Below are 22,712 nucleotides of genomic sequence, written 5' to 3'. Positions count from 1 at the left end.
CGGTCCCAATATGTCACCGACACTCGATCCCACCGTCCACCCAACCCAACATTCAACCCATTGTGATCACAGCCCTACAAGCCGCAGTATGAAATAAGCAGTATGGAAACAGGCCATTCAGCCCATTGAGTCCATGCCGACCATCCATCACCCGTTCACACAAATTCTATGCTACCCCACTTTCGCATCCACTCCCTGCACACTAGGGACAATTTACAGAGGCTGATCAACCCACAAACCTGCACATCATTGGGATGTGGCAGGAAACTGGAGCACTCGGAGGAAACACCAAGTCCGAAGGGAGAACGTGCAAACTCCACTTAGACTGCACATGAGGTGAGGATGGAACCCTGTTCACTGGCACTGCGAGGCAGCAACTCTACCGCTGCGCCTCTAAGCCACCCATGACCCGACATCAATGCCATGACTTGGCCCCAAAGGTCCCATTCCCCTCACACGCACCTGAATGTCTAATCTTCCCGACACCTCTACAGGTGTCCCGTCACTGAGCTATTGGAGAAATGGCCTTTGTACACATTGGTGGCAGCCGCTCAATGTTGCAGGACAAGGGTTGGTTATAATAGAACAATGCGATGCAGAGGAACCCAAATCCCAAAACATGCATTAGCCCACCACACATCTCCAGATTAATTCACCAGATTAATACGGTATGGAAAACATCTCTGGTCACAAAGTTTAATTACAGGTACTTTTATGCCCACAGTCCTAACCAAACTGCTTATATGTTTACAAAGAGCTTTGAAAATTCAAGTTCAACATAGGCATTGTAGGGAAAGGCAGTAAAATATTGCAGTTCGCACATCGCTCACTGTCTGTATGACAACACAGGGTCAAGGAGCTTCACATTATCTATATTACTAAAAGTCTGATCTTGAACACTTCCTGTTGGTCTGTATATTGATTTTAGAAAAAACGCTGCCACGTACGGCTGTGATTTTTGCCCATCTTACTCAGAGTCCCCCTCCGCTGCGCAGGACAAGAGGATTTTTCCCATCGAATAAAAATAAAAGAGTTATTAGTGTTTAAAAAATGTTGAGATTCTCTCTCCTGAAGGCCACGCCCCTTCCGGAGGGACTATAAAACCCGGAAGTGTTGAGTGCCTCAGTCAGTCTGTGCAAGATGGAGGAGCGAGAGGGTTTGGAAATGCTAAAGCTGTGTTGCCTAATTAAAGTTGCCTTGACTAATTAAAGTTGTCTTGCCTAATTAAAGTTGCCTTGCCTAATTAAAGTTGCCTTGCCTTCTATATAATTAAAAGTCTAATCTTGACCACTTCCTGTTTGCGCTTTATATTGATTTAATTGCGCTTTAAAAAACGCTACCCCGTATGGCTGTGATTTTTGGCCATCTTACTCAGAGAGTCCCCCTCCGTTGATCAGGTGCCGAGGATTTTTCCCATCAATGAAAAATAAAAGAGTTATTAGTGTTTAAATAATGTGGAGATTCTCTCTCCTGTCAATCACGCCATGAAGGCCATGCCCCTTCTGGTGGGGGGGGGGAGGGGCTATAAAACCTAGAAGTGTGAGCTCTGCAAGATGGATGAGGGAACGGTCATGACTCGCTTTAGTGGCCTTGCAACCTGCTTGAAATGGTAAGAAACAGCATTTGAATTTGGTGACCTTGCACCCTGCTTGAAATGGAATTTCAAGGACTAGCCGTGAGACAACCGCCAGCCCACCAGCCGTGAGTGAGTGAGTGAGCTGCCAGCACAACAGGCTTGAGCCACCAGACCAAGAATCCATTTGGCTCACAATATCCATACTCGCCCTCTGGAAACCAGTTACTTCAGCGCACAATACCCATACTAGCGCTCCAGAAAGCCCCCTACCCCCCCCCCCCCCCCCCCCCCCCCACCCCACTGGCCACCAATATAGGAATTGGTGGAGAGGTGGAATATTGCTTTGGAGGACCAGCCCTCCCGTGTGATGCTGGGACCCAACGGGTCCCACATAGTCTAGTACTCGATAAAAAGAGACACAAAATGCTGGATTAACTCAGCAGGACAGGCGGCAACTCTGGATGCAAGGAATGGGTGATGTTTGAAGTCTGAAGAAGTGTCTCGACCCGAAACATCACCCATTTCTTCTCTCCAGAGATGCTGCCTGTCCCGCTGAGTTACTCCAGCGTTTAGTGTCTATTTTCGGCGCAAACCAACACTTGTAATTCCTTCCCACACATGATTACAATTGTTACATTCAATGATCATCTCCAGGTTTTTCATTATATTGTCAGAATTGGGAAAATAAGGAATATTATCTCAATAAATAATTGCACAACTGAGTTATTTTTGATACAACTTTCCTTTAATTTTATCCCTTTGACTAGTGTTTTTGATCAGTTCTACAAATTTAAAACAATAGTTAAATAGACAATAGACAATAGGTGCAGGAGTAGGCCATTCGGCCCTTCAAGCCAGCACCGCCATTCACTGTGATCATGCAGATCATCCACAATCAGTACCCCGCTCTTGCCTTCTCCCCATATCCCTTGACTCCACTATCTTTAAAAGCTCTATATAACTCTCTCTTGAAAGTATCCAGAGCCTTCTGTGGCAGCAAATTCCACAGACTCAGAACCCTCTGGGTGGAATAGTTTTTCCTCATCTCCGTTCTAAATGGCCTATCCCTTATTCATAAACTGTGGCCCCTGGTTCTGGACTGCCCCAACATTGGGAACATGTTTCCTGCCTCTAGCACGTCCAATAATCTTATATGTTTCAATAAGATTCCCTCTCGTCCTTCTAAATTCCAGAGTATACAAGCCCAGCTCCTCCATTCGATCAACACATGACAGTCTCACCATCCCGGGAATTAACCTCATGAACCTACGCTATACTTCCTCAATAGCAAGAATGTCCTTCCTCAAATTTGGTGATCAAAACTGCACACAATACTCCAGGTGTGGTCTCATCAGGGCCCTGTATAACTGCAGAAGGACCTCTTTGCTCTTAACTCAACTCCTCTTGTTATAAAGGTCAACATACCATTAGCTTTCTTCACTGCCTGCTGTACCTGCATGCTTACTATCAGTGACTGATGAACAAGGACACCCAGGTCTCGATGTACTTCCCCTTTTCCCAACTTGACACCATTCAGATAATAATCTGCCTTACTGTTTTTGCCATCAAAGTGGATAACCTCACATTTATCTACATTAAACTGCATCTGCCATGCATGCATCCCCCAACCTGTCCACATTCCTCATAGCATCCTCCCCCAACACTGTCCAAGTCACCAAATTTGCATCTTTTAATCATAGCATCCTCCTCACAGCTAAGGACACTTTAAACCGAGATGAGAAAGAACCACCCAGCTTTGTGTCATCTCCACAGAATAGTTTGCTAATGGTATATTTTTAGAATGGCCCCTTCATCTAAATACATTAATGTATATTGTGCAGGCTCGAAGGGCCGATGCTACTCCTGCACCTCTTGTGTTTCTATCCCTCCTAAATCATTAATGTATATTGTAAATAGATGCGGTCCCAGCACCGAGCCTTGTGGTAGTCCACTAGTCACTGCCTGCCATTCTGTAAGGGACCCGTTAATCCCTACTCTTCGTTTCCTGTCTGTCAACCAATTTTCTATCCTTGTCAGTACTCTACCTCCAATACCATGTGCTCTAATTTTGCCCACTGATCTCCTATGTGGGACCTTATCAAAATAGTCCAAAAGATGAACCCTCTTATCCCCATGCATGCTTTCTGACCCACTAAAGCTTTCCAGAGTATTGTCTTTGTTCTCAGTTCAAGTGTTATTATTGTTGAAGAGCTGCAGTTGAATAGCATCTGCAATTAGTTGGTAAATCCATAGGAAGACGCACTTGAATTGAATAAACGATGGCACTACCAGCTGAATAAAGATTCACATTGAACGATAGCACTTGCCCTCAAATTAGTGCAGAAAGTTCCGTTGATTATTCCTCACTTACCTGGCGAACCCAGCAGGATCTGCACCACGTCATCGTACAGCATTAAGGTCGCTGGTCGCTCCGGTAGGAGATAGAGGCTCACCGACGTAAACACTGAGGGGAAAAAATACAGATTGTAGATTCAGGTCGGCCACTCCTTTTACAACTTGTTTTATTAAATCAGCAGACATAGTATACAAGTAGAAAGACACAAAGTGCTGGAGTAACTCAGCGGGTCGGGCAGCATCCCTGGAGATAATCAGCATCTGCACATTGTATACAAGTACTTTACTTGTGGGAATCCTTCACTCTCTGTGTAAACCAGGATATATTCTATTCTTAGTCAGTTGAGTGTAGTTTATTGTCACGTGTACCGAGGTACAGTGAAAAGCTTTTGTTGCGTGCTAACCGGCCAGCGGAAAGACAACACATGATTACAACCAAGCCATTTACAGTGTATAGACACATGATAAGGGAATAACGTTTAGTTCAAGGTAAAGGCAGTAAAGTCCAATCAAGGATAGTCCAAAGGAAAAGTAAGAAATGTTGCTGTAGGAATAGAGATTTGATTTGATTTGATTTGATTCAACTTTATTGTCATTGTCCATAGTACAAATGCTTTTTCCCATTCAGCCATACGAATATTTCAAAAATAAATAAATAAATAAATAGACAAATAAAAAAGCACAAAGCACGATAGTCGACAACATAAATATCCCCACAGCGGTATCAAAGTTTTCCACTTTGAGGGAAAGCACCAAAGTTCAGTCAACCTCCCCGTCGATGTTCCCCGATGTTCTTTGATGTTCACCCGTGGTCGGGGCCTCCCGAGCCCCCCGCAGTCGCCGCTACTTAAGAGTGTGGAGCGATTGCATAATACGTAACTGTAAATCTGCTTCTGTGCTTCGCACGCTGATAGTCACCTGGGTTGGACTCCATCTTGGCAGCTCAACATATGCTGCAGACTGTTGGATAGTTTCTCATTACTTGCCACAAACTCAGTGGCGTGAAACCAAACATAAAGTTTACCTTTAGAAACAAATGTTTTACATCATTTGCATGTTTAAATGCGCTATGTTGCACATCACTACTTTTGACGTGCTTAGTGTGCTGTGGGCGACATCACGCAGAGAAAGATAGACAAATGAACAGGTAAATATCACTTTGTGGCATTGGTGAAAGATTATATATCAGCCCAATAGAGTTTGCACCTTTGAATGGTACTTTGCTCACTCATACAGCATGAAATAGGCCCTTCGGCCCACTACCAATGCTGGCCATTAAGCACCTAGTTACACTGATCCTACCGCATTCCCCACGACATATTCCTCATCTCTCCTGTAGGCTACACTTACCTACACATTGGAAACAACTTATAGCAGTCAATTAGACTACTAACAGGCACGGCATTAGAATGTAGGAGACCCAAGCAACTGGAGAAAACCCACTTGGTCATTGGAGAACATGCAAAGTCCACACTGACAACGCCTTTGGGGGTGGTGCATCTGTGGAATTCATTGCCGGAGACAGCTTTGGAGGCCGTCAATGGATATTTTTAAGGATTGAAGGAGTCTAGCATTTCCCTCACATTTATAGCCTCCTGTCTCTGCTCTGTTGAGAGACCAGCATGAGGCAGGCATCCCTAAATGGGTATTTTTAAGGCGGAGATTGACAGGTTCTTGATTGGTACGGGTGTCAGAGGAGAAGGCAGGGGAATGGGGTTGGGAGGTAAAGATAGATCAGCCATGATTGAATGGCGGTGTAGACGATTGTCCCAATGGCCTAATTCTGCTGGAAGAACTTATGAATGGCGGTAGCCAGGATTGAACCTGGGTTACTGGAACTATGAAGCAGCGGCTCTACCAGGTCAGCCACCTTTTCTTTTTATTCATTGCATATGCCTTAATATTAGGCTTTCAGGTTATGGCTAATGTTTCTCTCCATTGTTACATTGCCATCTATGAGGAAATTCCATGCTATGTTCTGCTTCCAGTTCCTCAGCTCATTTACACCAGTGTTTGGCAACCGCAAGATCAGGTAGGTCCAGGCGGACTGAGCGAAGGTGTTCAGCAAAACGATTGTCCAGTCTTCGTTTGGTCTCACCGATGCATAAGAGTCCACATCTTGATTAATGGAGACCTACGTGATCTCCCAGTTGCTAAACACTTTAATTCTCCTTCCAATTCCCACACTGACCTTTCTGTCCTGGGCCTCCTCTCCTCATTGTCAGCATCTCACATTTTGTTTGGGCAGCTTACATCCCAGCAGTATGAATATTGATTTCTCTAACTTCAAGTAACCCGTGCACTCCCTCTCTCTCCATCCCTCCCCCACCCAAGTCCCACCAGCTTCTCGTTCGCACATAGCAAACAGCTAACAATGGCCTGTTTCCTTTATCATTCTTACTTTTTTTGCATATCTTTCATTCATTTGTTCTATTTCTCTCTACATCCCCATCTATATCTCTCGTTTCCTTTCCCCCCCCAACTCCCAGTCTGAAGAAAGGTCTCGAACCAAATATCACCCATTCTTTCTCTCAAGCGATGCTGCTGGTCCCGCTGAGTTACACCAGCATTTTGTGCCTATCTTCGGTTTAAACCAGCATTTGCAGTTCCTTCCTACACATTCTACAAACCTGTACGTCTTTGGGATGTGGGAGGAAACCAGAGCACCCAGAGAAAACCCACATGATCACAGGAAGAGTGTACATACTCCGTAGAGACAGCACCCTTAGTCAGGGTCGAACCCGAGTCTCTGACGCTGTGAGGCAGCAGCTCTACCGCTGCCGCCCCAGATGTTGGTAGGAACATGATATTTTCTTGAACCAGAGTACATTATTCACCTTGCCAAATACCAGTGCTGGGCAGGGAGAGCATCAAAATGCACCATGTTGTGGTGAAAGATGACGGTCTCTGGATGATGGATTTGTAAACGGTGAAACTGCATTTTTTTCCCTCTCCATCTAAACTCAAGAGTACGTGCACTTGGGAGCCTGTGGAGTGGCTGGGCAGGAAAATTAATCACTCAATCAGCGGGGAGGAATTCTCAATCTACTGTACATATGTAAATACCTTCAGGCTACTCAAAGCAAGCTATTCAACACCTGTTAATCTTACGACCCAACTTTGTTTTTAGTCAGTGAGCAGACTGAAAAAAAAAAAGATTATTAAAAAAACAGCAAGGCTGAAGATTATGGGATGATGAAAAGATGCATCTTTGTTAATCTATTCAACTGGCTTTGATTCATAGAGTCTTACAGCATGGAAACAGGCCCTTCGGCTCAATTTTCCCACAATGACCAACCCCATCTACACTAGTCCCACTTGCCCGCACTTAGCCCATATCTGTCTAAACTGGTCTTATCCATGTACCTGACTAAATGTTTCTTAAACGTTATGATAGTATCTGTATAGTGTTTGTATAATACCTATCAGCCACTCTCATTGTAAATAACATTTCATCAACTGAGATATCAGGTGTAGTCAGCTGTTTGCACATTCTGTAATGAATCATTTTCAAGGTCAAACGAACTGAAATCAGGGGAAAAATAATTAGGCTCTTCTCTGATCATGACAGATGGCCTATTATTCAGTTACAAACTAGGCTAGTTTAGTTTAGTTTAGAGATACAGTGTGGAAACATGCCCTTCAGGCCACCGAGTCCACACCGATCAGCCAATCCCCGTACACAAGCACCATCCTATATGCTAAGACAATTTACAATTTTTGTTTTACCAGAGCAAATTAACCCACAAACCTGAGCGTCTTTGGAGTGTGGGAGGAAACCGGAGCACCCGGGAATACCCCATATGGTCAAGGAGAGAACGTACAAACTCTGTACAGACAGAACACTTGGTCAAGATCGAACCCGGGTCTCAGGCGCTGTATGGCTGAAATACTACCGCTGCGCCCCCGTGCCTCCTAGACTAGTTTGTACAACAAAAATTTGCAATCAACTTTATAATAATAATACTCAGTTTTTACTCAAGATGGTCCTCTTATATTCAACACCAGTTCCACGCATAAGCACTTTCCCATGCTCTGCAGTATGATCTGACCTACTATTTGGTAACAAAAAGACTGGTGATCTAAATATCAGTTTCAGTTCTGTTTAGTTTATTGCCACGTGTACCGAGGTACAGTGGGAAGCTTTTGTTGCGTGCTAACCAGTCAGCGGAAAGACAATACATAATTACAATCGATCCATTCACAGTGTACAGATACACGATGAGGGAATAATGTTTATCGTAGTTAAAGTAAGAAATGATGGTGTAGGAATAGAGATTTAAGAGTTTGGAGCGATTGTAATATGTGATTGTAGATCTGCTTCTGTGACTTGCACGCAAACAGTCGGCTGGGTTGGGCACCATCTTGCTGGCAATGTGCCTACGCACATTAGTGGATAAAGCCGTGGTTTGCAGGTCTTTGGAAAGCCAGAGAATAACCTTAGATTACATTCAACATAAGCAAAGACTAACATAGCAAAAGACCGAAAATAGTGGGGCCTCAGGCACTTGCACTTAATTTAACAAGTTGCATGAAGGGACTTGGTGGACTGAACCAACATTGCTGAGGATGCAAAGGTAGCATCACGAACAGATTCAGATTCAGATTCAGATTCAATTTTAATTGTCATTGTCAGTGTACAGTACAGAGACAACGAAATGCATTACAACGAACAGAGTCTGTAAAGAGGTATTGATGGGTTGAACGTATGAGCAGGACATTGCTGAATTGAATACAACTGTCAGAAAATATATGACCATCTTCTTCGGAAGGATGAAGTACCACTGCAAATGTTGCATTCTATAGTCACCTGGGTTCCAAGAGCATGGGACACGAAGGGATGGAATGTAGATACAGCAAATCATGGGGAAGGCCAATGGAATACTGCCCCTTCTCGTAAGGAAGATGGAATATGGATACTTTGATGCAACTATGCAGAAGAACACCAGGAGCCCAAGTGGATACCTACATACAGTATTGATTTCCATTGTTAAGGAAAGATTCGCACTGTTGGAGCCAAGGCAGAGAAGGTTCACAATGTTGATCCATGGAATCAGGTGTTGAGATATGAAGATAGACACATATTGCTGGAGTAACTCAACGGGTCAGGCAGCATCCTTGAAGAACAAGGGTGGCTGACGTTTCTGGTCGGGACCCTTCTTCAGACTGTATAAATGAAGCTGTTGGGCTAACACTCCTTGAAACTGTGAACAAGGAAGGTTAATCATTCAAATGTATGCATTTCCAAGAGGCATTGACAATGTGGATGCTGAGAGAATGTTTGCCCAAGAAGGGCTATTTTGAACCCAGGGGCGTAGCTTCAGAATAAAGGGGGTACATTTAGAAGGAGATGAGGAAGAATTTCTTCCGAATTTCTAAAATTCTTTCTCCCTAGTTGTCTATCACAATAGAGTCCCTCAATACACTTGAGGAAGAGACTGGCAGATATTTAAACTGCCAGGGAGTCAATAAGGCTTGGGGAGAATGGTGTTGAGGCCAAGACATTAGTGACAGAACAGTGGCGCAGCTGCTTCCTCACATACCAGTGAGACCCAGGTTCGATCCTGACCTCGGGTGCTGTCTGTGTGGAGTTTGCATGGTCTCTCTGTTACCGCTTTGGTTTCCTCTTGGTGCTCCAGTTCAAAAGTAAAGTCAAAATCAAAGTATCCTTTATTGTCATTCAGACCTTTCGGTCTGAACGAAATTCCGTGCCTTGCATAACATATAATAAAAATAACAAAAACACATAATAGAAACAAATTTAACATCCACCACAGTGAGTTCACCAGGCACCTCCTCACTGTGATGGAAGGCAAAAGTCTTAAAGTCTTTGTCTCTTCCCTCCTTGTTCTCCCTCTGCGCTGAGGCGATCCAGGCTTCCGATGTTCCACTGGGCCTGTGGCCGAGCCCCCGAAGTCGGGCCGCCGCCGCCGGAGCGCCACCACAGCTCCGAAGTCGGGTCCGCCGCTGGAATGCTGGTTTCCTCCTACATCCCAAAGACGTGTGGATAAATGGCCTCTGTAAATTGCTTCTAGTATATAGGGAGTGGATGCTAAAGTGGGATAACATAGAACCAGTGTGAATGGATGATTGATGGTCTGCATAGACTCAGCGGGCCAAAGGGATGGTTTCCATGCTGTATCATTCGATCAATCAAACAAGGGTGGATCAACGATGATGTTGAATGGCACCCAGGTTAGGGGGCTGAATGGCCTTCTCCTGCTCCTGTTTATTACATTTCCCTTGCAAGAGTAGAGAGAGGTGATCCAACAGCTGAGCAGCTGCACGTACATGCTTGGATTCCAGCCCAAGATACCCTTCTCGGCTCTAACAAGTGTTCTCAATACTTCAGATGCCAACAAGCTAATTAGGTCCAGAACTCTCTCTAGTGTTTCTCTATCATCAAATATTGCTGATGTTGCTGTTTGTAGATTGATGGATAATTGAAATGTGACAAAGTGATCTGACAAAATTACTTTGGGCTCTTTCTACAATCAATGATGGCAATATTAATTCACTGGCATCATCAATTCTCTACATTTGGTGCACAGTTGGGGCCGAAGCGATAATCCCCAATGTGTTGTAAATGCAACTCCCAACACATGATGAACAGCCTTGAGCAGCTATGACCCTGTCAACCATGGGAGGTCACACTGCCCCACACAAACACACCTCCCCGATACAAGGTCAGCCTAATTCAGTGGCGGCACAGTGACAGCATCTGGGTACTGTCTCTACGGAGTCTGTACATTCTCCCTATGACCACGTGGGTTTTCTCCGGGTGCTCCGGTTTCCTCCCACACTCCAAAAACCTACAGGTTTGTAGGCTAATTGGTTTCTGTACATTGTCCCTGGTGTGTAGGATAGTGCTAGTGTTCAGGTGATAGCTGGTCGGCACGGACTGGGTGGGTTGAAGGGCCTGTTTCCTCATTGTATCTCTAAAGTAAAGTGATGGACCTTGCAATTGCAGTAGAAGATCCTGTGAGTTTAGCATCTGGGTATCTACTCTCCCCTCCCTGCAGTACAAATACGGAGAATAAAGTGTAGAGCAACAAATAGGCCATCCCACCCGACTAGTCCATGCCAAAGTTGACCTCATCTTTCTCTCTCCAATTCCAGTGTTGTGCTCAACTCTCTTCACTCCCAAGTGCTTACAGCCTCCCCTTTAACACTTCCACACTATTCTTCTCAGGCACCATCTTAGGTGATGCCCCATCTACTTTAATCCCACCTGCCTGCATTTGGCACCTATGCCTCTAAACCTTTCCTATCCATGTACCTGTCCATGTGTCTATTAAATGTCGTTACAGTACTTGCCTCAACTACCTTCTCTGGCAGCTCGTTACATATACCCGCGCCCACTGTGAAAAAGATGCTCCTTTGGTTCCTATTGAGTTTGAGTTTAGTTTATTGAGGCCACTCCCTCTTCACCCCTCTCCCATCTGGCAAGAGGTACAGAAGTGTGAAAACTCACACCTCCCGATTCAGGGACAGTTTGTCCCAGCTGTTTTGCGGGATAGCGGAACTGACATATGGTGAAAGAATGGGTCGACTGGTCTTGTCTTCACTGGCATTTAGAAGGATAAGAGGGGATCTTTCAGAAACATATAAAATTCTTAAAGGATTAGATAGACTAGATGCAGGAAAAATGTTCCCGATGGTGGGGGGAGTCCATAGTCAGGGATCACAGTTTAAGAATAAGGGGTAGGCCATTTAGGACTGAGATGAGGAAAATCCTTTTAACCCAGAGAGTTGTGAATCTGTGGAATTATCTGCCACAGAAGGCAGTGGAGGCCCATTCACTGGATGTTTTCAAGAGAGAGTTAGATCTAGCTCTTAGTGCTAAAGCAGGGGTCTCCAAACTATGCCCCGTGGGCCACATCCGGCCCGCCACGAGATTTTGTCCAGTCCGCAGCGACAGCGACCTGTGAGTGAGTGAGTGAGTGGGTGGGTGAGTGGGTTGGTGAGTGGGTAAGTGATTTATTTTTTCCTATGGTCTGCAAAAATATGCCAAATATATAATGTGGCCCTCATGCTGAAAGGTTTGGAGGCCCCCGTGCTAAAGGAATCAAGGGATATGGGGAAAAAGCAGGAACAGGGCACTAATTTTGAATGATCAGCCGTGATCATAATGAATGGCAGTACTGGCTCGAAGGGCCGAATGGCCTACTCCTGCACCTACTTTCTATGTTTCTATATCGTTCACTCTCGCTTTTCCTGCACCATTTCCCCACAGATTCTCCTTGTTCACATAACTGCTGCTGATTTTAATGAGTTTGCCTGTTGTCCTCTTGTTCCCTTTCAGTTTTACACTCTCCACTCAGCAGCACAACTTTCCTGTTCCTCCATTAAACCCCAAATGCTCTATTGTCCACCTTGTTTGCCGCAGGTATCGCCCCTGCGTTCCTTGGCGGCTACATTTAGTGCTTTTATAGCAGTGGGGTAAAAACTGTTTTTTATACTAAGGGACTGTGGTAACTGTGGAATCGACAGAAGAATGGAGGGTTGGGTGTGTATGCGTGCTTTGTCCGTGATACCTTGTATGTATCGTTAGCTTTTAGAAATGTTTGAATGCTGCACTGACTGGCTGACATTTTAAATTTCGTTGTACATGGTTCTTGTTACAATGACAATAAAGAAACTATTCTATTCTATTCTATTCTATTCTAACTATTCTATTCTATTCTATTCTAAACACCCTCTGTTTAAAAGAACTAACACAATGTGAACTTACTGAAGGCTTTAATGTAGAACATAGAACAGTACAGCACATATACAGGCCCTTCAGCTCACAGTGCCTGCACTGACCATGATGCCCAAGCCAACACTTATCTGCCTGTACTTGATCCATTCCCTTCATATCCATTTGCCTCTTAAATGCCATTATCGTATCTGCCTCCAGCATCTCCTCTGGCATTCACCACCCTCTGAGTACAAAAACTTGCCCCGCACATCTCCTTTAATAGACAATAGACAATAGACCCAGGACTAGGCCATTTGGCCCTTCGAGCCAGCACTGTCATTTAATATGATTATGGCTAATCATCCATAAAAATCAGTACCCCGTTCCTGCCTTCTCGCCATATCCCCTGACTCCGCTATCTTTAAGAGCTATCTTTAAGAACTTTGTCCATCTGACCTTAAAGCTATGCCCCCTAGTCTTTGATATTTCCAACCTGGGAAAAGGGTTCTGCCAGTCTACCCTATTGACGCCTCTCATCATTTTATACACTTCTATCAGGTCTGCCCTCAACATCCGATGTTCCAGAGAAAATAATCCACCTCTGTCCAACCTCTCTGCATAGCTAATCCCCTCTAATCCAGGCATCATTCTGCTAAACCTCCTCCTCACCCATACCAAAGCCACCACATCCTTCCTGTAATGGGGCGACCAGACTGATTAAGACTCCGTAACTGTGAAATACTTCATGCTACAGCCTCTAGGCATTAAAATCCACCAGATGTTATCCTTTCTTCCGTTAATCCCCTTTCCTCCCTCCCTTTTGGTCCATTGTTCAACATTTTGAGCTCTGACCATTCTGATCTTTATTTATTGACGAAAATTTGTGTTCAGCGCAAACAAATTTGCCAACTGCAGCGTTTGGCCCTGACCCTCCATGATCAAAAAGTAACTGAATACTATGTGCTCCTTCTGATGTAAAACCCAGATGCTAAATGCTGCGTGGCGTTACACACTGGGTCGACAAATTGTCCCCGCTTGTGGAAACATTTGCAAAACATTTACTTTAAGTACGATGGCGTCACCAAGAATACTTTTCTTTTGATCCCATCACTGATCTGAAAAATTCCCCTGATTTGTTTGTGCCTCAGCATTGTCTTGTTCAGCTGCTCCAGAAATTAAACAATGACTTCACCTCAGAAGAATGCCAACTCGAGCTAACTGACTCTTTATTCTCTGCACTCGAGTTTCCCACAGTTGACCTTCTGAATTAGTTGATCTCCTAAATGCTTCAACAGAATGGAAAAAAGTTGAAGGTTTAGGTCAGGGGTCGGCAACCGAATGCGGCCTGTAACCCAAAATTATCTGGCCCGCCCCGAGCGCGGCCGAGCTTTGACTGTACCGCATCCTGCGCAAAGCCGCCGGCACGGCAGCGCACCTTCTGCGAACACGTTTTACGAAAGAACTGCAGCTGTTGGAAAAATTGATGGTGGACAAAAATGCTGGAGAATCTCAGCGGGTGAGACATGCAAACATTGCATTAGGCTGCCTCACCCCCTGAGTTTCTCTAGCTTTTTTGTCTACCAGTGAGCACGTGATTTGATGCCTGCCATCCGGGGCGGGATCCATGTGTACACGTGATAGATGTGGCCCGCCACCCGCTCACAGACATGCGTCCCGGCCCCCATGCAGAACAAGGTTGCCGAACCCTGGCTATAAGGTTATAAGGTCATAAGTGATAGGAGTACAAATAGGCCATTCGGCCCATCAAGTCTGCTCTGCCATTCAATCTGATCAATCTCTTCCTCCCAACCCCATTCTCCTGCCTTCTCCCAATGGTGGAATTCTTTGCCACAGAAAGCTGTGGAGGCCAAGTCAATGGATATTTTTAAGGCAGAGATAGATAGATTCTTAATTAGTACGGGTGTCAGGGGTTATGTGGAGAAGGCAAGAGAATGGGGTTAGCAGGGAGAGATAGATCAGCCATGATTGAATGATGGAGTAGACCGAATGGGCCGAATGGCCTAATTCTGCTCCTATCACATGACCTTATGACCCATGACATCCATACAAATCAAGAATCTATATGTCTCTGCCTTAATAATATCTATTGATGGCCACAGCCTTCTGTGGCAAAAATTCCACTGATTCACCACCTAAAGGAACTTCATTTAATTCTGAGGCTATGGCCGCTGGTCACAGACTCTCCCACTAGTGGAAACATCCTCTCCACATCCACTCTATCCAAGCCTTTCAATATTCGGCAAGTTTCAATTATCATTCTTCTAACTGTCTTCCCTCAAGGGTGGACGGCTGCTGCATTGGTCAGGTTCCGCAAGACCATGTGTTCACCGCATAAATAAGGCTTGTGCTGCAGTCCCTGCCCATGCAGAATTGCATCAATGCATTAAGTCATGCAGATGAAATATCTAGGAAGGAACTGCAGATTCTAATTTACATCGAAGATAAACATGAAACGCTGGAGTAACTTGGCAGAATAGGCGTCATCTCTGGAGTGAAAGAATGGGTGACGTGTTGGATCGACACCCTTCTTCAGACAGAGAGTCAGGGGAGAGGGAGTCCAGAGGTATAGAAGGGTAAGGCGTGAAAAGGATAGTGTGGATGGTGCTAAGGAGATGTAGATTGGTTGAGTGGTTGGCTGAGGGAAAGTGACAACGTGGCAACATCCAGTGATATTTAATCAGAACAGTGGAACTAGTCGGAGAACTAGGATGGGGGAGGGACAGAGAGAGAGAGGGAAAAGCAAGAGTTACTTGAAGTTGGAGAACCGCTGGCTTGTAAGCTGCCCAAGCTGCAGGCCTGGTGAAGCCACGTTTAGGGTATTGTGTACAGTTTTGGTCACCCGCACCACTGAAAAGGTGCAGAGAAGGTTGTGTGGTTGTTGCCAGGACCCGAGGGCCTGAGCTACAGGGAGAGGTTGAGCAGGCTAGGACTTTATTCCTTGGAGCACAGGAGGATGAGGGTTAATTTTATAGAGGTGTATAAGATCAATAGAGGAATAGATTGGGTGAATGCACAGTATTTTACCCAGAGTAGGGGAATCCAGAACCAGGGGACATAGATTTAAGGTGAGGGGACAAAGATTTAATAGGAATCTGAGAGGCAACCTATTCACACAGAGGGCGGTGGGTGCATGGAACAAGCTGCTAGAGGACGTAGTTGAGGCAGGTACTATCCCAACGTTTAAAAGACATTTGGACAGATACATGGATAGGCAAGGTTTATGGGCTAAATGCAGGCAGGTGGGACTAGTGTAGATAGGGCATGTTGTTCAGCATCTGCAACGTGCCGAAGGACCTGTTTCCACGCTGTATGACTATATGACATTATCAGAATAGATTCTAAGGATTTCCTCATTTGATAATTAAATGTGCAGTTTACACAACATGCCTGACCTGCTGAGCTACTCCAGCACTTTGTGTCATTTACTGTCCAATTCATCTCCGCCCCATTGTGGACATTGGACAGTGTCTATGGAACTGATGCACTACAATGCTGAGAACTATATTCTGCACTCTGTATCTTCCCCTTTGCTCTACCTATTGTACTTGTGTCTGGCCTGATTGTATTATGTACAATGTTATCCGATGAGTTTAAGAAGGAACTGCAGATGCTGGAAAATCGAAGGTACACAAAAATGCTGGAGAAACTCAGCGGGTGCAGTAGCATCTATGGAGCGAAGGAAATAGGCAACGTTTCGGGCTGAAGCCCGAAACGTTGCCTATTTCCTTCGCTCCATAGATTGTGTACCTTCTGTTATCTGATGAGATTGGATTGAATGCAATACATGGTTTTCACTGTACTTTGGCTATTAATGTTGCAATAATAAACCTATACTTAAACATCATTGAAGCAAATGATTTATTTGGTTATTATCATTTTGCTCTTTACAAATCAGTAGCCCAATTGCCTGCATTATAAGAGTAACCAATATAATCCACTCTGTAAATTATGTTTGAATGGTCTTAAGATCAAGAAATAAGGAAAAAAATGTATATCTTCAAATGTATTTTCTTGCTCTAATCCAAAGTTATCGGGTCCCAAATGGGCCCGGATTTGAATGTAGCTGAAAACTCTTAATACTTAGTGGTATTGAGCCAAGGGTAACTCAATTATGGCCAACATCACTTGAGTTTCTGATACCAATAACAGGTTTACTTTAATTAACTTGAGCCATTACTGCATAGAGTCAGAGAGTCATGGAAGATAGATCCATAACGTGGAGTAACTCAGCGGGACAGGCAGCATCTCTGGAGAGAATAGACAATAGCCAATAGGTGCAGGAGTAGGCCATTTGGCCCTTTAAGCCAGCACCGCCATTCAATGTGATCATGGCTGATCATCCCCAATCAGTACCCCGTTCCTGCCTTCTCCACATATCCCCTGAGTCCGCTATTTTTAAGAGCCCTATCTAGCTCTCTCTTGAAAGCATCCAGAGAACCTGCATCCTGTGGAATTCTCTGAGGCAGAGAATTCCACAGTCTCACAACTCTCTGTGAGAAAAAGTGTTTCCTCGTCTCCGTTCTAAATGGATTACTCCTTATTCTTCAAGGAATGGGTGACGCTTCATGTCGAGACCCTTCTTCAGTCTCGACCCAAAACGGCACCCATTCCTTCTCCCCAGAGATGCCGCCTGAGACGCCAGCATTTTGGGTCTATCTTCAGTTTAACACCAGCATCTGTAGTTCCTTCCTACACATAGAGTCATAGAGTTACACAGTATGGAAACAGGCCCTTCGGCCCCACTTGCCCACACCGGCCAACATGTCCCAGCTACACTAGTTCCACATGCCTTCTAAACTTGCCCTATCCACCTGAAATATATTGAAGATAAACATGAACAGCATGCACCTTTGATGATTATGAAAATGCTCACTGTCATTAGATAATTTTAGTTTATGTAGTGAAATAATAAGGGACAATCACATTCTTCCTGTTGGACAATGTTAATGTAAACACACACTGCCCCTCCGATGTACGGGAAGGTCATGTTATTTTGATGCAGTAACTTTGTGTATAATGAGAACATTTGGGTTAGTCCTTGGAAGTTCCTTTACTTTTCATATTCTATTCCTAACTTCAGCTGGCACCACACACGCGCAGATGGAGCTTGATTTAATGCTCATGCTGTTGAGGTCGTCTTTGATCAGAGTTGGCAAGCAATCTTAACACAACAAGATGTTGACATACAAAAACCCAGTCTTGCTTGTCTGCTTTTACACCCTTTTCCTCATGTTTCATGATATGTAAAGCTTCTAATACTGACTAGAAATCTTCAGCACGTTTCATACGGAGTCTTGTTTGTCATATTTTTGATTTTCATTTCCAACTTGACATATCTGTTCAGTTTAGAGATGAGAGATACAGCATGGAAACAGGCCCTTCAGCCCATCGAGTTCTTGCTGCTATTCACTCGAGTTCTATGGTATCTCTTCTGCTCTCTCCACACTGGGGACAATGTACAGAGGCCAATTAACCTACAAACCCACGCATCCTTGGGATGCAGGGGGAAAACCTGAGCACCCGGATAAACCCATAAGGTCACAGAGATTACGTGCAAACTCCACACAGACAGCACCCGAGGACGGGATCTTACGTGGGTCTCTGGTGCAGTTAGGCATCAGCTCTACCTGCTGCACCACTGTTATACGGACAATCCCTTCACCTAGAACATACTTACTACTCAGAACTCTCCAGATAGCAGCAATTTAAAAAGCAGCTTTAAAGGGGGAAGTGGACTTGTCTCTAACAGATGAAAAGAAAATGGTGCAGGGGAAAAAGACAGGACAATGGGCAAATAAATAAACAAAGGCTATAATGACTCAATTATTACAATGACTGTGTTTGTCCCACCTTGGTAGGGTGGCATCTCGTTTATTTCCCCTGATGTTTTAGTTTAGTTTAGTTTAGATATACAACACGGAAACAGGCCCTTCAGCCCACCCAGTCCACAGCAACCAACACCAACACTATCCTACACACGAGGGACAATTTATATTTTTGCCAAGGCAATGAACCGACAAACCTGTGTGCCTTTGGAGAGTGGGAGAAAACCAGAGATCCCAGATAAAACCCACGCAGGTCACGGGGAGAACGTACAAAGGTCATACAGACAGCACCCATAGTGAGATCGAACCGGGTCTCTGGCGCTGCAAGGCTGCAACTATAGAAACATAGAAACATAGAAATTAGGTGCAGGAGTAGGCCATTCGGCCCTTCGAGCCTGCACCGCCATTTAATATGATCATGGCTGATCATCCAACTCAGTATCCCGTACCTGCCTTTTCTCCAGACCCTCTGATCCCCTTGGCCACAAGGGCCACATCTAACTCCCTCTTAAATATAGCCAATGAACTGGCCTCAACTACCCTCTGTGGCAGAGAGTTCCAGAGATTCACCACTCTCTGTGTGAAAAAAGTTCTCCTCATCTCGGTTTTAAAGGATTTCCCCCTTATCCTTAAGCTGTGACCCCTTGTCCTGGACTTCCCCAACATCGGAAAACAATCTTCCTGCATCTAGCCTGTCCAACCCCTTAAGAATTTTGTAAGTTTCTATAAGATCCCCTCTCAATCTCCTAAACTCTAGAGATTATAAACCAAGTCTATCCATTCTTTCTTCATAAGACTGTCCTGACATCCCAGGAATCAGTCTGATGAACCTTCTCTGCACTCCCTCTATTTCAATAATGTCCTTCCTCAGATTTGGAGACCAAAACTGCACGCAATACTCCAGGTGTGGTCTCACCAAGACCCTATACAACTGCAGTCCACAACCTCCCTGCTCCTATACTCAAATCCTCTTGCTACGAAAGCCAACATGCCATTCGCTTTCTTTACTGCCTGCTGCACCTGCATGCCTACCTTCAATGACTGGTGTACCATGACACCCAGGTCTCGCTGCATCTCCCCCTTCCCCAATCGGCCACCGTTTAGATAATAATCTGCTTTCCCGTTTTTGCCACCAAAATGGATAACCTCACATTTATCCACATTAAACTGCATCTGCCAAACATTTGCCCACTCACCCAGCCTATCCAAGGCACCACTATACCGCTGTGCCACCCTAGTATTGTGCTGCCCAGTACAATACAAGACTTTGAATAGCTTTGTAAGAGAACCACACTGACAAGGTAGGTGAATGACTTTGTTTTGTGTGGTGATAGGCCTTCGCTCTATGAAGGACCAAAATGGCAAAGTACCCCGTTTCATGCTGTTTACCTAATTCAATCAATCTGTGCACATCCCGACAGCAAGTCCCCCGTTTTATTTTATAATCACTTCAGAGGAACCAGGCAACAAACATTATCACAAGCCAACAGCTGTACAAACTTCCTGTCCGTTTTGTTTAACGCTCTTCCTGAGATGGGAGATGCATTGTCCAACTTTGACAAGTCCTGAATCAACATGTCCATCAGTCAAGTCTGGCTGAAACGAGACTCCACACAGACACCCCACCTTCCGGCCTGTGCTGTAAATATTTCACTTTTGTGACCAATTGGAAGGTATTTGAGTCTAAGGTGGCTGTGACTTGGCAAAAACAAAGGATCACAAACTTCACAGGAGATGGTGTTGACACGGATTACTCTGTGCCTGAAGGCGGGAAAACAAACAGAGCTGCCAAGCTGAATCTGAAACAGAAATCCTCATGCTGGGAGGAGTCAGCCTCTTGAGCAGCATCCACGGCAATGTGTTAAAGACCCATCGTAACAACTGGGATGAGGAAAGTAAGATCGTCTGAATAGGAGAGAAAGAAGGAAAGAGGGTAGGCAGAAGTGTTGTAATGCCAATGAGGAATTGGGGAATCCCAGCAAGTCGTTAGGGGGGGCCGCGCGAGGGTGAGGAGGACCCACCTGAGAGTGAAGTGGGCCCATCAGAGAGCGAGGTGGGCTGTCGAGAGTGAGTTTGATGGGGGAGGGGGGGGAGGGGGGACAGTGGGGGGCTGCCAAGTTGAAAGGGTGGACCTGGCAGAGGGCTACCTGCTGCCTTACACGGTGGTCGGCCTAGTTCACCGCTGTGAGGAAATATAAACTGGGCACAAGTTGGCAGACAATGGGGGTAAAAGCGTGCCCAACGTCGCCCTCACCCTGATGGGCACCTTCGTGTGTGGCTGCATCAGGCGGAGCGTTGAGCCAAGGCACGTGGGCACCAAGTGTCACTACCTGTTGAGGTTCTACCTGTCCCCGGTGTTGCGAAGGATGGGCCTGGCGCAGATGCCACACAATGTGCCAGTCAGCTGGACATTGCCGCCCCATCAGTCATTCGTGGAAAGGTTCTTCCGGACCAACATATCTGCCTTCCGCAAAGACCGCTCCCTCCATAACTCCCTTGTCAATTCTTCCCTTCCCTCTCGGTCCACCCCCTCCCCGGGCACTTTCCCTTGAAACCGCAAGAGATGCAACACTTTACCTCCCCCCTCGACTCCGTTCAAGGACCCAAGCAATCGTTCCAGGTGCGACAGAGGTTTACCTGCATCTCTTCCAACCTCATCTATTGCGTCCGCTGCTCTATATTTCAGCAGAGCTATATCGGTTTGACCAAGCGGAGGTTGGGCGATCGTTTCGCCGAACACCTCCGCGTCGGTCCGCAATAACCAAGCTGACCTCCGGTGGCTCAGCAGGTTCAACTCCCCCTCCCACTCCGCCTCCGACCTCTCTGTCCTGGGTCTCCTCCATGGCCACAGCGAGCAGCACCGGAAATTGGAGGAACAGCACCTCATATTCCGTTTGGGGAGTCTGCACCCCGGGGGCATGAACATCGAATTCTCCCAATTTTGTTAGTCCTTGCTGTCTCCTCCCCTTCCTCAGCCCCCCTGCTGTCTCCTCCCATCCCCCCGCCTTCGGGCTCCTCCTCCCTTCCCCTTTCTTGTACCCGCCCACCCACGCCCCCGATCAGTCTGAAGAAGGGTTTCGGCCCGAAACGTTGCCTATTTCCTTCGCTCCAAGATGCTGCTGCACCCGCTGAGTTTCTCCAGCTTTTTTTGTGTAATCTCTTTGACCACAAGTCCATTGGGCAGTGGTCAGCAGGCACTGCAGGGAAACAACTCCATGGATCCTGTGGCGTGGTTCCCAGAGCAGACCGCCCAGCTTGTCTGGCGAAATGCCTCATCGCCAGAACTCACCAATAAACACCAAGACCTGGCTTGGCTGGCGGTGAGGGGAGCCCTCCCAGTTAGATCCTTCCTGCACCGTCGGAACCTCACTACCAGCGCACCCTCATCTCGCCACTGCCATCAGGTAGAAGGTACAGGAGCCTGAATTCTGCAACATCCAGGTTCAGGAACAGCTTCTTCCCCACAGCCATCAGACTATTAAACACAACTTCAAACACACTCTGAACTATAACAGCCTATTGCACTTTATCTGTTTATTTATGTGTATATATATATTCTATGGTATATGGACACACTGATCTGATCTGTATTTATGCCTGTAATATTCTGTTGTGCTGCAGCAAGCAAGAATTTCATTGTCCTATCTGGGACACATGACAATAAACTCTCTCTTGACTTGACTTGACTTGACACTGCCCTCGGGATGGCTGTTATGGAGAGGAGACGGTAGCCCACCTCTTTGCAGAGTGTGGATTTGCAAAGCGAGCCTGGAGAGGTCTGCAAGGGTCCCTGTCATGATATATTCTGAACCGCTCCGTCAAAGAGGACTCTGTGATTTACGGATTGTTCCCACAAACGCATTCAGAGACTGACATCGAATGCTGCTGGAGGGTCATCAACTCAGTGAAAGACGCTCTTTGGTCTGCCTGAGCGTTGTTGATCTCCCAGCAGAGCGAGATGTCCATCAGGGAATGTTGCCTGCTGCAGACTGCAGGAGTACGTGCTGGGGGACGCACTGAAGCTCCGTGCAGCCAACACCAAGACTCGGTGGGGGAGGACCACAGTCTAGGGTCCTTCCGTTGCTGGACATGGGGGGGCAGGGTGTAGTGGAGAAGCCCCTCAAAATAAGGGAAGAGATTCCACCCCTGTGGGCCACATGAGTGGCAAGGGTGGGCGCAAATTTGTTTCATTTGTGCAAACAGTATTGAATGTATGTACAGCCTACGAGAATGTTGGATGAAGTCTTGTAAG

General features: G+C 45.8%; 1 protein-coding gene across 1 annotated transcript in view; it reads right to left on the bottom strand.

Moving 5' to 3' along the window:
* fam171a2a (family with sequence similarity 171 member A2a) overlaps positions 1-22,712 on the bottom strand; it is a 281,015-nt gene that overhangs the window by 128,486 nt on the left and 129,817 nt on the right. The window contains exon 3 of the mRNA XM_055657354.1: positions 3,948-4,040. Coding sequence (XP_055513329.1) covers positions 3,948-4,040 — 93 coding nt within the window. The remainder of the gene's footprint in view (positions 1-3,947; positions 4,041-22,712) is intronic.

The sequence above is a fragment of the Leucoraja erinacea genome, chromosome 27 (assembly GCF_028641065.1).
Source record: "Leucoraja erinacea ecotype New England chromosome 27, Leri_hhj_1, whole genome shotgun sequence".
NCBI classification, from domain to species: Eukaryota; Metazoa; Chordata; class Chondrichthyes; order Rajiformes; family Rajidae; genus Leucoraja; species Leucoraja erinaceus.
The sequence above is the reverse complement of the archived record's forward strand: the minus strand, read 5'-3'. Positions and strand labels throughout refer to the sequence as shown.